Source organism: Dipodomys ordii, unplaced genomic scaffold (assembly GCF_000151885.1).
Source record: "Dipodomys ordii isolate 6190 unplaced genomic scaffold, Dord_2.0 Scaffold13, whole genome shotgun sequence".
Taxonomy (NCBI): Eukaryota; Metazoa; Chordata; class Mammalia; order Rodentia; family Heteromyidae; genus Dipodomys; species Dipodomys ordii.
Window position 1 is genome coordinate 22,946,052 of NW_012267229.1, and position 12,206 is coordinate 22,958,257.

General features: G+C 45.6%; 2 protein-coding genes across 3 annotated transcripts in view; one reads left to right on the forward strand and one right to left on the reverse strand.

Annotated features, from left to right (window-relative positions):
• The window catches only part of Serinc3 (serine incorporator 3), a 21,299-nt gene extending 14,526 nt beyond the window's left edge, over positions 1 to 6,773 (reverse strand). Inside the window, exons 1-3 of the mRNA XM_013010713.1 lie at positions 6,632 to 6,773; positions 3,283 to 3,444; positions 288 to 509 (exon numbers count right to left, since the gene is read on the reverse strand). Of these exons, the coding sequence (XP_012866167.1) occupies positions 288 to 509; positions 3,283 to 3,444; positions 6,632 to 6,670 (423 nt within the window). The 5' untranslated portion in view covers positions 6,671 to 6,773. The remainder of the gene's footprint in view (positions 1 to 287; positions 510 to 3,282; positions 3,445 to 6,631) is intronic.
• A 4,810-nt stretch (positions 6,774 to 11,583) lies between these two features.
• Pkig (protein kinase (cAMP-dependent, catalytic) inhibitor gamma) overlaps positions 11,584 to 12,206 on the forward strand; it is a 75,431-nt gene continuing 74,808 nt past the window's right edge. For both annotated transcript variants that reach the window (XM_013011129.1, XM_013011127.1), the window contains exon 1: positions 11,584 to 11,631. The gene's annotated coding sequence lies outside the window, so the exon portion shown is untranslated. The remainder of the gene's footprint in view (positions 11,632 to 12,206) is intronic.

Below are 12,206 nucleotides of genomic sequence, written 5' to 3' on the forward strand. Positions count from 1 at the left end.
AGCATGTGCACACATTGCCTAGTACAGTATCTGTTGAAAAGGTGCTCAATGAAATTCTAGGTACCTTAAGCAAAGATATTAAAAAAAAAAAAAAAGCAAAACAGGACAAGGAGATTCTCCAGCCCATCTTTTCTGAATTATAGGACTCCAAATGAAAATTAACAGCAAACCAAGTTTAATTTCACATGTACAATAGTTCAGAACTACATCTGGACCACTGACATATATATTCTACTGTTTCCATACAAATGGCAACATGACCTGCTGAAAGACAGGAAGAGTCATACCATAAAAAAAGAGTTAATCTTCAATCTTACATACCCATTGTGTATTGCTGCTCTTGGATCTTTGCTTGTTTTTACTTTTATCATGAGCAAAAAGAAGGCAAAGAAAAAGATGGCAAGGGCAAAGTTGATCCGATACACAGCTTTATAACCAACCAGCACATCACAATCTGATTTTGTATCCACCATTTTGATTTGGAATTCTCCATCACAGAATCCAGGAATCTGGAGGGGAGGGAATAATTTCATTAGACGGAAATAAAATTCAGAGATCTTATTGCACTGTAAGAGCTTAGATTTATAATACCAACCACTTTAGGAACCATTAGGTATGAATTTTCTCTCTGACTTCCAACTAATAATCTCATTACCAAATAGTATAAATAATTTAGTCAAGAACTAAAAATGGAATGAGTGTGGTGGGCATATTTGTAATCTTGGCATTTGGGAAACTGAGGCAGGATGATTTTGAGTTCTAACCAGGGCTACATAGTAAGTTTAAAACCAGCTTTGACAACTTAGCAAAATATTGTCTAAATAAATAGGGGGATAGGAGTGTAGCTCAGTGGTAGAATACACACACATAGCATGGGTGATGCACTAGGTTTAAACCTCAGTAGCAGCAGAAGAAAGTGCTTTCCTAAGCATTTATGCTAGTGAGGTTATCTCAATTTTCTTATTAGATTTTCTAGCTATAACAAACTTCTTCCAAAAGCAAAGGGCTAGCCTAGCTGAAAGCTTAAACCTACAAGCAAAGAAAATATCAGTCATTTTTCCAGTCCTGGAGCTTGAACTCAGAGCCTGGGCACTGTCCATAAGCTTCTTTTGTTCAAGGCTAGCACTCTACTTGTTAAGCCTTGCCAGAAAACCACACAGACATCCAGGCACAAAGAACAAAGAAAGATTTACTGCCAGCAAAGGGATTGGCAGGGCAAGGCAGCAAGGCCACTTGAGAAGCAGCCCCATCAGTGTCGGAGGTGATCTTTATAACCTAGAGGGGTTAGGAGGCAGGGACTTCATCATGGCAGGCTAGGATTTATGGCAGCTGTCCAAACAGCAGATAAGGGGCTGCAGCTTCCCAGACTGAAGGTCACTTTAAGGGGTCCTGTTACCTTATATGGTAGTAACTGCCCCAATGAAGTGCCATCTCAAGGTAAAGCGGGGAGAAGGCCGATTATTTACCGCCAGCACTAAATGGGCCTGATTCTCTATTTACTGCCTGCACCAAACAGGCCTATTGATGAACTCTTTGGGAAAGATGCCTGCAAGGTCCTAGGAAAGGAACATAAGCTATGAGAAAGGAGCCATTTGAACTAACACCACCACTTGAGCCATAGAGCCAGTGCTACTTCCAGTTTTCTGATGGTTAAATGGAGGCTAAGAGTTTCATTGGGCTGGGAAGATGGTTTAGCGGTAGAGTGCTTGCCTTGTATGCATGAGGCCCTGGGTTCGATTCCTCAGCACCACATAAGCAAAAAAAAAAAAGAATTTCATGGACTTTCCTGCCCAGGTTGGCTTTGAATGTGATCCTCAGATCTTAGCCTCCTGAAGAGTTAGGATTACAGGCATGAACCACTGGTGCCCAGCTCCCTGAATCTTTTTTTTTTTTTTATAATTTTTTATTGTGACTAAGTGATTACATAAATTTCACAGTATTGTGAGATAGTGGTACTTAGTAAAATCACAAACAGTTTAACCTTCATGAGGCAAAGTGTCATTATCGTGGTCTATGAGCTTTGACAATACAACTATTTCTTCCACATCAGGTGATATGTACATTTCTTTCCTTTTGTTTAGTGTAATCTGTTCCCTCTTTCCCTCTAATTCTCTACCTCCCATCGCTGCCCAGTGCAGCTGATGGGCCTCTCTGTTGTGTTTTCCCAGGTTTCCCTCTGATTCTGTGTCCTCCTCTGCCAAAGTCATTTTTAATATCTGTTTTCTGTGGGTTGTTACACTGGAACCTGAAGATGCACATTCTGACTACCTTTATTTCCAGAGAAGGGCTAATCCCTGGTATTATAAATCTTAGCCACATACAAAAATAATTTAAGCCACTTGGGAGGTGGAAGAAAGAAAATCATGAGACTCTCTCTCAAAACAAACAAACAAGCAAACAAAAAGCCAGGAGCTGTTGGCTCACGCCTATAATCCTAGCTATGACTATAATCCTAGCTAATCCGGAGGCTGAGATCTGAGGATCATGATTCAAAGCCAGCCCAGGCAGGAAAGTCCGTGAGACCCCTATCTCCAATAAACCACTAGAAAAAAAAACCGGAAGTGTAGCTGTGGCTCAAGTAGTAGAGCACTTGCTTGAGCTTAAGAGCACAGCGATAGTGCCCAAGCCCAAAGTTCAAACCCCACGATTGACAAAAAACAAACAAACAAAAAAACACTAGGGCTGGGAAGGTGGCTCAGTGGTACAGCACTTGCCTTGCATGCTTGAGTCCCTGGGTTCGATTCCTCAGCACCACATAAGCAAAAAGAAAAAACCCGAAGTGGCGCTATGGCTCAAGTGGTAGAGCACTAGCCTTGAGCTGAAGAGCTGAGAGACAGCGCCCAGGCCCAGAGTTCAGACCCACGACTGGACCCCCTCCCCCCCCAAAAAGAAAACAACCCAGCCAGGCACTGTTCAGGCCTGTAATCCTAGCTACTTAGGAGGCTGGGATCTGAGGCTACAGTTTGAAGCCAGCCCAAGCAGAAAGAAAAGTCTGTGAGACTTTTATCTCTAATAAACTACTCAGAAAAAAGCCAGAAGTGGTGCTATGGCTCAGGTGGTAGAGCGCTGGACTTGAGCAAAAGCTCAGGGACAGCACCCAGATCTTAAGTTCAAGACCCAGGACCAGCAAGAAAAAAAAAAGAAAGAAAGAAAAGGAAACCCTAGTAACAATAATGCTACAATTATAATGATCTTGATTAATTGTAATGGTAAGAATAATTATAACCATAATATTCCAAAATAATAAGTAATAAAAACCAGTGTGCTGTTATTTCTACTCACTCTTTTCAGTTCAGTTTCTATCTTTTCTGTCTGCATGATACAACATACGAGAGTGCCCAGAAAGAGAATAGCAGCATAGATGATCCGAGTCACAGTGGAATTCTTACTGATGGGACAGCAACCGCAGAGCAAGCATGATGCACCACTACAGAGGCATGGAACCTGTCATAAGAACACCAGAGGTCATTTGAGATCTCCTTTATTGCAAAGACGATGCAGAGATGAGACAAACCAAGGTTTGACAGTTTTAACTGCAGTTATGTGGTTTCAAGGCAAGGGTTCCTTGCATATGGTAGTGTACTGTAATGCTAGCATTGAGGAGGCTGAGGCAGGAGGATCATGAGTTCAAGACCCCTGGGCTACATAGCTAGACTCTGTCTCAACTGACAAACAGAAAACCATAGGCTCTGGAGTCAATATTATTTCCGCCACTCGAAAATAGAAACAACCCAAAGAACCATGGATTGGAAAGATAAAAGACAATGGGACATGTCCATATCATACATTAGTCGGGCATGTAAAGGAATTTAGTACTGATATATGGCACAATGTGCATGAACTTCAAAAACACCACAGTGAGTGAAAGAGGCCAAACACAAAAACATCACTGTTGTTCCATTTACTTTAAGTATCCAGAATGGTTAAATCCAAAAACACAAAGACGGGCTGGGAAGGTGGCTCAGTGGTAAAGCGCTTGCCTTGCATGCTTGAAGCCCTGAGTTCGATTCCTCAGCACTCCTAAGCAAAAAGAAAAACACCGGAAGTGGCGCTGTGACTCAAGTGGTAGAGCGCTAGCCTTGAGCTGAAGAGCTGAGGGACATCGCCCAGGCCCAGAGTTCAGGCCCACGACCGGACCCAAAATAAAAAAAAAAAAAACACAAAGACTACTAGGGGCTGGGGGGGGGGGAGGGAAATGCTGAGTGACTGCTCAGTAGTGATTAAAAAATATAAAATGAAAATATAATAGGGGCATGAAATACATCGTGAGTAGGATCACAGAAAGAACTTTGGGCATTTGTTTTTTGTTTGTTTGTTTGTTTGTTTTGGGTCCGGTCATGGGGCCTGAACTCTGGGCCTGGGCGATGTCCCTCAGCTCTTCAGCTCAAGGCTAGCGCTCTACCACTTGAGTCACAGCGCCACTTCCGGTGTTTTTCTTTTTGCTTATGTGGTACTGAGGAATCGAACCCAGGGCCTCTGGCATGCAAGGCATGCGCTCTACCAGTGAGCCACCTTCCCAGCCCTGGGCATTTGTTTTTTTAAGGAATGACTCCCATCCTGTTTTCCCAGGTGCAGAGAGATACCAGGCAAGCCACCAAAGTGCAGACTGCCTAACCAGGCAGGGCAATCAGACCTGAGCCAGGCTGTAAACATTTCATTGTGGGACTAGCCTATAAGGCTAAGGCCAAGCTGTGAGGCCAGGAAAGGGTTAAGAGGTTGGAAGACTAAAACTGTAGCCTGTGAAGGTCAAACTGTCTAGGTAAGACAGATGTAGAGCTGTTTGAACATTAAAAAAAAGCTTGGGACCTTGGGTAAGGGAATACTTACCCTATTCTCTGACCAAATGTGCAGTCACCCACCCCCCATACTAAACTCATATAACCTGTCTCCTTGCTCAGACCCTATAAAAACCTTCATCCAACCCTGCACTGCTGACACAGTCTCCAAGCTGATGTGAAGGCTGTGTCCCTAGCTGCTATATCTCATCTCATCAACAGTCCTTGCCTGTGGAAGTTCAGCCAGTTTCCTTCCTCTTTCCTCCATTTGTCTAACAGGTTTACAATACAAAAAGTCATGGGGAGATGCAGACAGAGACCTACAAAGCCCAGGACCAAGCAGTGTTGACAACTATCAGCATGCTGGGCACCAAGGGCTCATTCCATGTAATTCTAGCTACTCAGGATGGCAGTTCAAAGGCAGCACAGGCAGGAAGATCTGTGAGACTCTAACCTCCAAGTAACTGCCAATGGCACTGGGGTAGAGCATTAGCCTTGGTATAAAAGCTCAGGGACAGCACCCAGGCCCTGAGTTCAAGCCCTAAGACAAGTATACACACACATAAAAGAAACAAATCCTAAAACCAGCACACACACACAAAAAGAAACAGAGGTAGAATCCTTAGTTTATTACATCAATTAGGGAATTAATAATTAGATAATTCTAAGGAACCTTACAACTCTGAAACATGTTTATGAGAGAATTCAGCCTATTCTTCCCCAGATCCTGAAATTTCCTTTTAAAAATGCTTACTGTTTATTGACTGCATTCATTTATTTACCTTATCCTCACAAAGCTCCTGCAGGTAAGAATGTTATTTGCTTTCAGATAAATGTTGATGAATGTTAGGTTTGCTTAGCCAAGGTATCTCCATCTTGAGGTCTCAGGAATTTTGCTTAAGTTCACCCTGACATAGAAAACTTCCCCTTTTCCTCTCACCCCCCCACGCCCCTCAAGTTAACGTAGCTTAACACCCACCGGGACCACAAGTAATATCTTGCATCCTAGTTGACCACAGGTGACATTCCCAAGGGACCTCAGACTATATACATATCCTTAGTTACCGTCCCCGCCCCCAACCTCACTTTCCCTTCTTCCTGCCCGGCACCCATGGACGGTTAACCCCCTTCCTGCTTGCCCCGTAAGCAGTTGTGGGGCTCCAGTTCTTTGCTGGAGACTACCTCTCCGCAGGCTTTTCTCCCCCCAACAAACCTGCGCTGGCGGGCAGCTTGCCTACTTTCTGAACCTCTAACAACGAGGTCCTAAAATGTTCAGACTCTGTTTAAGTTCCGATTCTGCATAATAAGCCACTTTCTATCAGAGCAGCAGCGGGCCTGTAGTAAACATGCAGATTCTGCCACGTACTCGGTGGCTTTGGCAAGTCGCGAGCCAGAAATATGATTTTCAAGATACCCCCAAATTAAATGACGCCACCATAAAGCAGGGCTTCAAAAGGAACCCGAGAGCCCCCCTGCCCGAGGCGCGCTCCGTGGCTCACACGTCCTCCCGCCCAAACTGAGCCCAAAGTCCGGAAGGCGGGGGCGGGGCGATCGGAATTGTAAACAATGGCGCTGGGCCTCCCACATTCCTCCCCGGGAGTCGGCCGGCCACAGCCCCGCCGCAGGCTCCACAGCGGGGACGTCGCAGGCTACACCACAGACACCCCCGGAAGGCCACGCACCTCGGGCCCACTCTCGCTTCCCTGGGGGCCTCAGAGGCCTAGGCGGCTCCAGAGACCCCCGCACCCCGGGCCCATTCTCGGTCCCCACTGCCCGGGCCTCAGAGGCACGGCTCCCCATCACCGTTCACCCCCCAAATCGTAGATCCTAGGAGGACACAAGACTTCCAAACTCACCCAGCTGGCGAGAGAGAAGATGCCCAGCACGGCCCCCATGGTGCTGGTGGTGATGGAAGCGGCCGATCCTCAGGCTCAGACCGGGTGGTGAATACCGGCTGAGGCGTCGCCTCAGAAACCCCACGGTTTCTCAAGCCGGAAATAAGGCCTTCGCACGACGCGTCATTCCCGTCACTGCGTGGCCCCGCCCACCACCCTCAGACGCACAGCCCACCCCCAGAGGGCACCAGTCATTGGTTAGGTGGGAAGGCGGGGCTAAATATGGGGCGGGGTTAAACCGAAGGAAAGGCGGAGCGAAATGTAACTGGAGTTTTAACAGCTGTCAAGGTGTCATTTCTTCCCCAGTGTTAGTTTGAAAAGTCTCTGAAAGCACATTAAAGCAGCACAACGGGGTGAATTGCACGGTAATTCTCAGTATCTGGCCTGACAACTGAAGTTATCTGCAGACGATAACAGTTTAATCTTGACTGTAGAGACTTGTTTATGGAGAGATGGAAGAGCTAAAATTCCCGTGAAGCCATTTACTTTTAACTTTTGTGTGTGTGTGTCAGTCCTGGGGTTTGAACTCAGGGCCTGGATGCTGTCCCTGAGCTCTTTTGCTGAAGGCTAGTGTTTTACCACTTTGAGCCACAGCTCTACTTCCGGGTTTCAGGTGGTTAATTGGAGACTAGAATCTCATGGGGGACTTTCTTCCTGGCGCTGGCTTTGAACCTCGATCCTCAGATTGCAGATCCTCTTGCATAACTAGGATTACAGGTGTGAGCCATGCTTGCCTGGTTTTAACTCTTGAAAGATGACCTAACTTTCATGTAACTAGAGGCTAAACGTTTGTGCTGAACGTTATCACAAAGCACATTAGACCTCAGAACTCCACCAACCATAAAGCTAGGGATGTTGTAACATCTGAAACATATAGATTTCCTCACTTTGCCAGCCTATCTGATCTCCCACGCATGTAAAAGGCGAAGAATTGATGACTTACTGTTTTCTGAATTATAAAACTCTGTAGTTGATGTATGTTAATTTTTTTAAAAAGTTTTTTTAAAAAATAAAGTTCATGGGCTGGGAAGGTGGCTCAGTGGTAGAGCGCTTGCCTTGCATGCTCGAGGCCCTGGGTTTGATTCCTCAGCACCACATAAGCAAAAAGAAAAAAGCCGGAAGTGGCGCTGTGGCTCAAGTGGTAGAGTGCTAGCCTTGAACTGAAAAGCTGAGGGACAGCCAGGCCCAGAGTTCAGGCCCCACGACCGGACCCAAAAAAAAAAAAAATAAAGTTCATGTAATCTTTTCCACAGTGGAATATGTCATTCAGGATAACTTAAATCTAAACTCTCAGTCCCTGGACACTCATGTTTGGATCAGAATAAATATGTCTCTTATTTTCTTGAAAACAGTCATTATTTTATGTCAACAATCTTCATAGAGTTTTTGATCCAGTTAAGAGACTTGACAGTGGGCTGGGAAGGTGGCTCAGTGGTAGAGTCCTTGCCTTGCATGCATGAGGCCCTGAGTTTGATTCCTCAGCACCACATAGGCAGAAAAAGTGGGAAGTGATGCTGTGGCTCAAATGGTAGAGTGCTAGCCTTGAGCTGAAGAGCTGAGGGACAGTGCCCAGGCCCAGAGTGCAGGCCCCATGACCGACAACAACAACAAAAAAGACAGTAACTGGTAAATATATCAAGTCTTAGTATAATGAGTACTATGAATTGGCATAGGGAATTACTTTTTTAATAAAAGTATTGATGAGTGTCAGGGAGGGTACTTGCTAAGCACATGGAAGGCTCTGGATTCAATCTCCATCATTGGAGGAAAAAAAAAGTACCTACAGCCTCCAATGTAAGGGGAGGGGGACCTGGTTTGAGGTTTGCTTTTATTTTCTTTTTTGTTTTTGACGCTGTTCCTGGAGCCACTTTGTGTTCAAGGCTAGGGATGAACCACAGTGCCACTTCCAGCCTTTTCTAAGTAGTTTATTGGAGATAAGAGTGTCAGACTTGTCTGCTCAGGCTGTCTTTGAACCATGATCCTCAGATCCCAGCTTCCTGAGTAGCTAGGATTACAGGTGCCCAAATTGATTGGTTTTATTTTCAAACAGCAGACATTATATCTCATGAAATAGAATATTCTGTACCTGATCTTAACCAAAAAGGCAATCAGAATAATCTGACGGAAAGGAAGTTGATTTCATAGACAGTTAAAAAAACAGAAACAAACAAAAAATGTTTTTAGTGCTTCAAGTGTGCTGGGATTACAGACATGCTCCACCATGCCTAGCTCACACCTTTAGTTGAGGATCAAGGGTATAACTAAGTGGTAGAGCACTTGTCTAACACATGCAAAGTTCTGGGTTAGACTCCTAGTAATACAGGAGGAAAAAATGTTATAACCCAGTCTATGACCAGGTCAAGAAATAGGGTCTTAAAAAAAAAAAGTTGTTCAGCTGGGTACCAATGGCTCACGCCTATAATCCTAGCTACTTGGGAGGCTGAGATCTGAGGACCTCAGTTCAAAGCCAGCCCTAGCAGGAAAGTCCATGAGACTCATGTCCAATTTACCACCCCAAAACTGGAAGTGGTGCTGTACTCCAGTACTCTAAGCTGAAGAGCTCAGAGCAGTGCTTAGGCCCAGAGTTCAAGCCCATGACTGACCAAAAAAAAAAGTCTTTTCAAAATCATCTTTGGGGACATGATAATGAGACGGTATATAATGAGGAAAATGAGGCTTGGTGGAGGCAACTCAGAAACAGGATATTTCGAAACACAGAAGCACTACATTTGCTTCAAAGGCAACAAGATGCTTTCCTTCCCCAGGGATGCATTCCTCACCCCAAGAATTAACATTTGTCTGGCAGGATGTATTCCTTCCTGAGAAAAATGCTTCCCCCAAATGGAAGCAGCCTCCTACCCAAAATGCAGACAACAGGACACCTTCCTTATCTCAATGTCCCAAAGGTCCAGAAACTCAGAAAATCAAGTGTAATACCAGGAATGATTAGAGCAAAGATAACGCTCCTATCTTTGTATAATTTTGAAGTCAGACCCTTTGCCTTTACCATATAAATACCCCTAACAGCCAAATTGCTGTGTGTCTGTCTTTTCTGCAGAACATCCACATTCTGTTAGCGAAAGTCTGTTTTTCTCTTTGTCTGTCTGCTTGCCTGCTTGCTTTCTTGCTCAATAAAGCTCCACCTAGTTTTCTTACCATTATGACTTGTCCAGAAATTCTTATTTTGCGATTGAAGTCAAGGGCTCTAAGTGAAAAGTTTCTTTTAGAGAGAAACTTCACCAATCCTCACTTGCATCTGGTGACAAACTGTATTTCTAGGCTACACAGGATTCATTGCTAGTTTCAGGAATATTAGGCCAGAGGTTCACCTCTAGGTAGTCCCAACACACCAGGTCTGGCCACTCATTCCGGAAATCAAATGGGAATAGTAGCAGTGAAAGGCAAGCAGGGAATTTAATTTCCAGAAGGATCACGCTGTGAATGCAAAGGGAGACCCAGATTCTCAGTCCAGTCTTTGAGAACTAAAGTGAGCTCTAGGTTTAAATAGCAGAAGAATGGGGGCAGGTGGTGAGATATTTACATAATTAAACCCTCTATGGCAAACTGTGGTCCCTCTTGGTTTTGTCAGGGAAATTACCTTTGCTTTCCGTTTCTGGGATATCTCAGTGTTTATCTGTCAGAATCCCTGAGGGGACAATTCAGTTCCCAAGTGCTGTCTGCTCTTGTTTAGGGAGGAAGTTTCCTCTTGAGCGGGTTCTGTCAGTGAATCTAACTGTAGATTTAAGATAATGACTGGGCAGGTGTTGCTCTAGTGGTCTGAGGATGTTGTAAAAAAACAAAGTATCTTAGATATTCATACATTGGTGACTTCAGACCTGGAGGAAGAGAAAGATAAATTTAGGCCTAATCAGCCTATCAGCAGTTTCTAGATAGAAACTTCCTAAATGTTTAACATTCTCTTGGTAGAGTACCTTTATCCAAAGGAGACAAAAGGCAAGTGAAGGCACAGACTGTCAAGCTTTTTTCCTGCTCTGTATTTGCTACGTACAGTCCCAACTACAGACTCAAAGGTGGTTTTAGCACAAGTAGTTTGTAATTCCCTGTTGTACTAGGTATATCTGTAGGCTATCCCTATGTACCCTAGGTATCTCTAGATGTGTAGTTCCTTGGACATTTGTTAAATTTGCTCAGCTGCATGGCCTGGCTCAAAGGTTATACCATCCCTATGTCATTTTTGCCTGGTGAATTGAAGAATTCATTTTCCCAGGCAACAGCTTAATATATGTGTAGGCCATGGTCTCCTAAATCCATTTTGAAACGCTTTCTGGTGTATATGCCCGGTGCTAGGGATGCAATGTATGGCCTCTAGTATGCAAGGCAAGCATTCTACCATTTGTGTGTTTTTGTTGTGGTTGTTGGGGGGGGGGACGGGGAGTGACACTTGAACTCAAGGTCTGGGCTCAGTCATTCCCTCCATCAATTTTCTAGGCTATACTTTCAGTCTAGAGTTTATTAGTTAATGATTACGTCCTTGCCTAGTATACCCGAGGCCCTCAGTTCGCTCTCCAGGATCACCAAAACAAAACAACCTACAGTGGAAAAAAAAAAGGGGCGGGGGTGGTGGTGGTGGTGGTGGAATATAATCTAACAAGCTGAGGCTCTTCTCAGGTGATAGAGATGTAAACTGAGGTACAAGCGGCATCGGAGGCACAAGTCTCCGCCCTCGGCTTCGCAGTTCCCCCTTTTCCACCTTCCAACGTGCCAAGGTCTGGGGCTGCCAACCCCAGCCCCAGTAGCTCGCGGTTTAGAATCCCGATTTCCTCTCTTGACCCCTCCTCCATCCGGGCTCGGCAGGGGCGGAAAAGAACGCGGGATCCTTCTAGTCCCTTAGGAGCCGCCGTAGCGCGAGCGCGGCGGGAGCTCGGCCGCCCCGGTCGCCTAGGCAACGGCTCCGCTGCGGGCGCCGGCAGCCCGGGCACCGCGAGGCGGAGAGGCGGCAGGTGAGCGAGGGCCGAGCCGGGCCGTCGCGGCCCACACGCGCCCAGGCCAGGCGTCGACTGTTCCGGGCGAGGGCCCGGGCCGCGGGGGACCCCGGGGAGAGGACGGGGGGATCGGACCTTTGTCCCCTCAGCCACCGGCCGTGGCGCCTCTTGTGCCCTTTGACCCCACCCCGCGGTTGTGTGGGGTGCGTTGTTGGCAGTTGGATGTCTGTCTGTCTGTCTATCTATCTATCTATCTATCTATCTATCTATCTATCTATCTATCTATCTATCTATCGTGTATAATTTGGCTTCACTCGAAAGTTTCTTTTTTGGATTAAAAAATCAAAGCCCCTTCTTGCATAAGGGTCGACGAGGAAACTGAAAACTACAGATAATGTACGCGTTGGGCGACTCTGGGGGCGCCCGGGAGATGTGGTTTGGGGGGGTGACCTGTCTTATAAGGTTGTTGCAAAAATAAGTTTATATTTAAAAGCCTTTCAGTCAATCCTCAGTGCTTGGGAGCTATTTTTTTTTTTTAAATCGTTACTACTACTACTACAAGGAGCATCACTGAGCATTTACTGTGAGCCAGG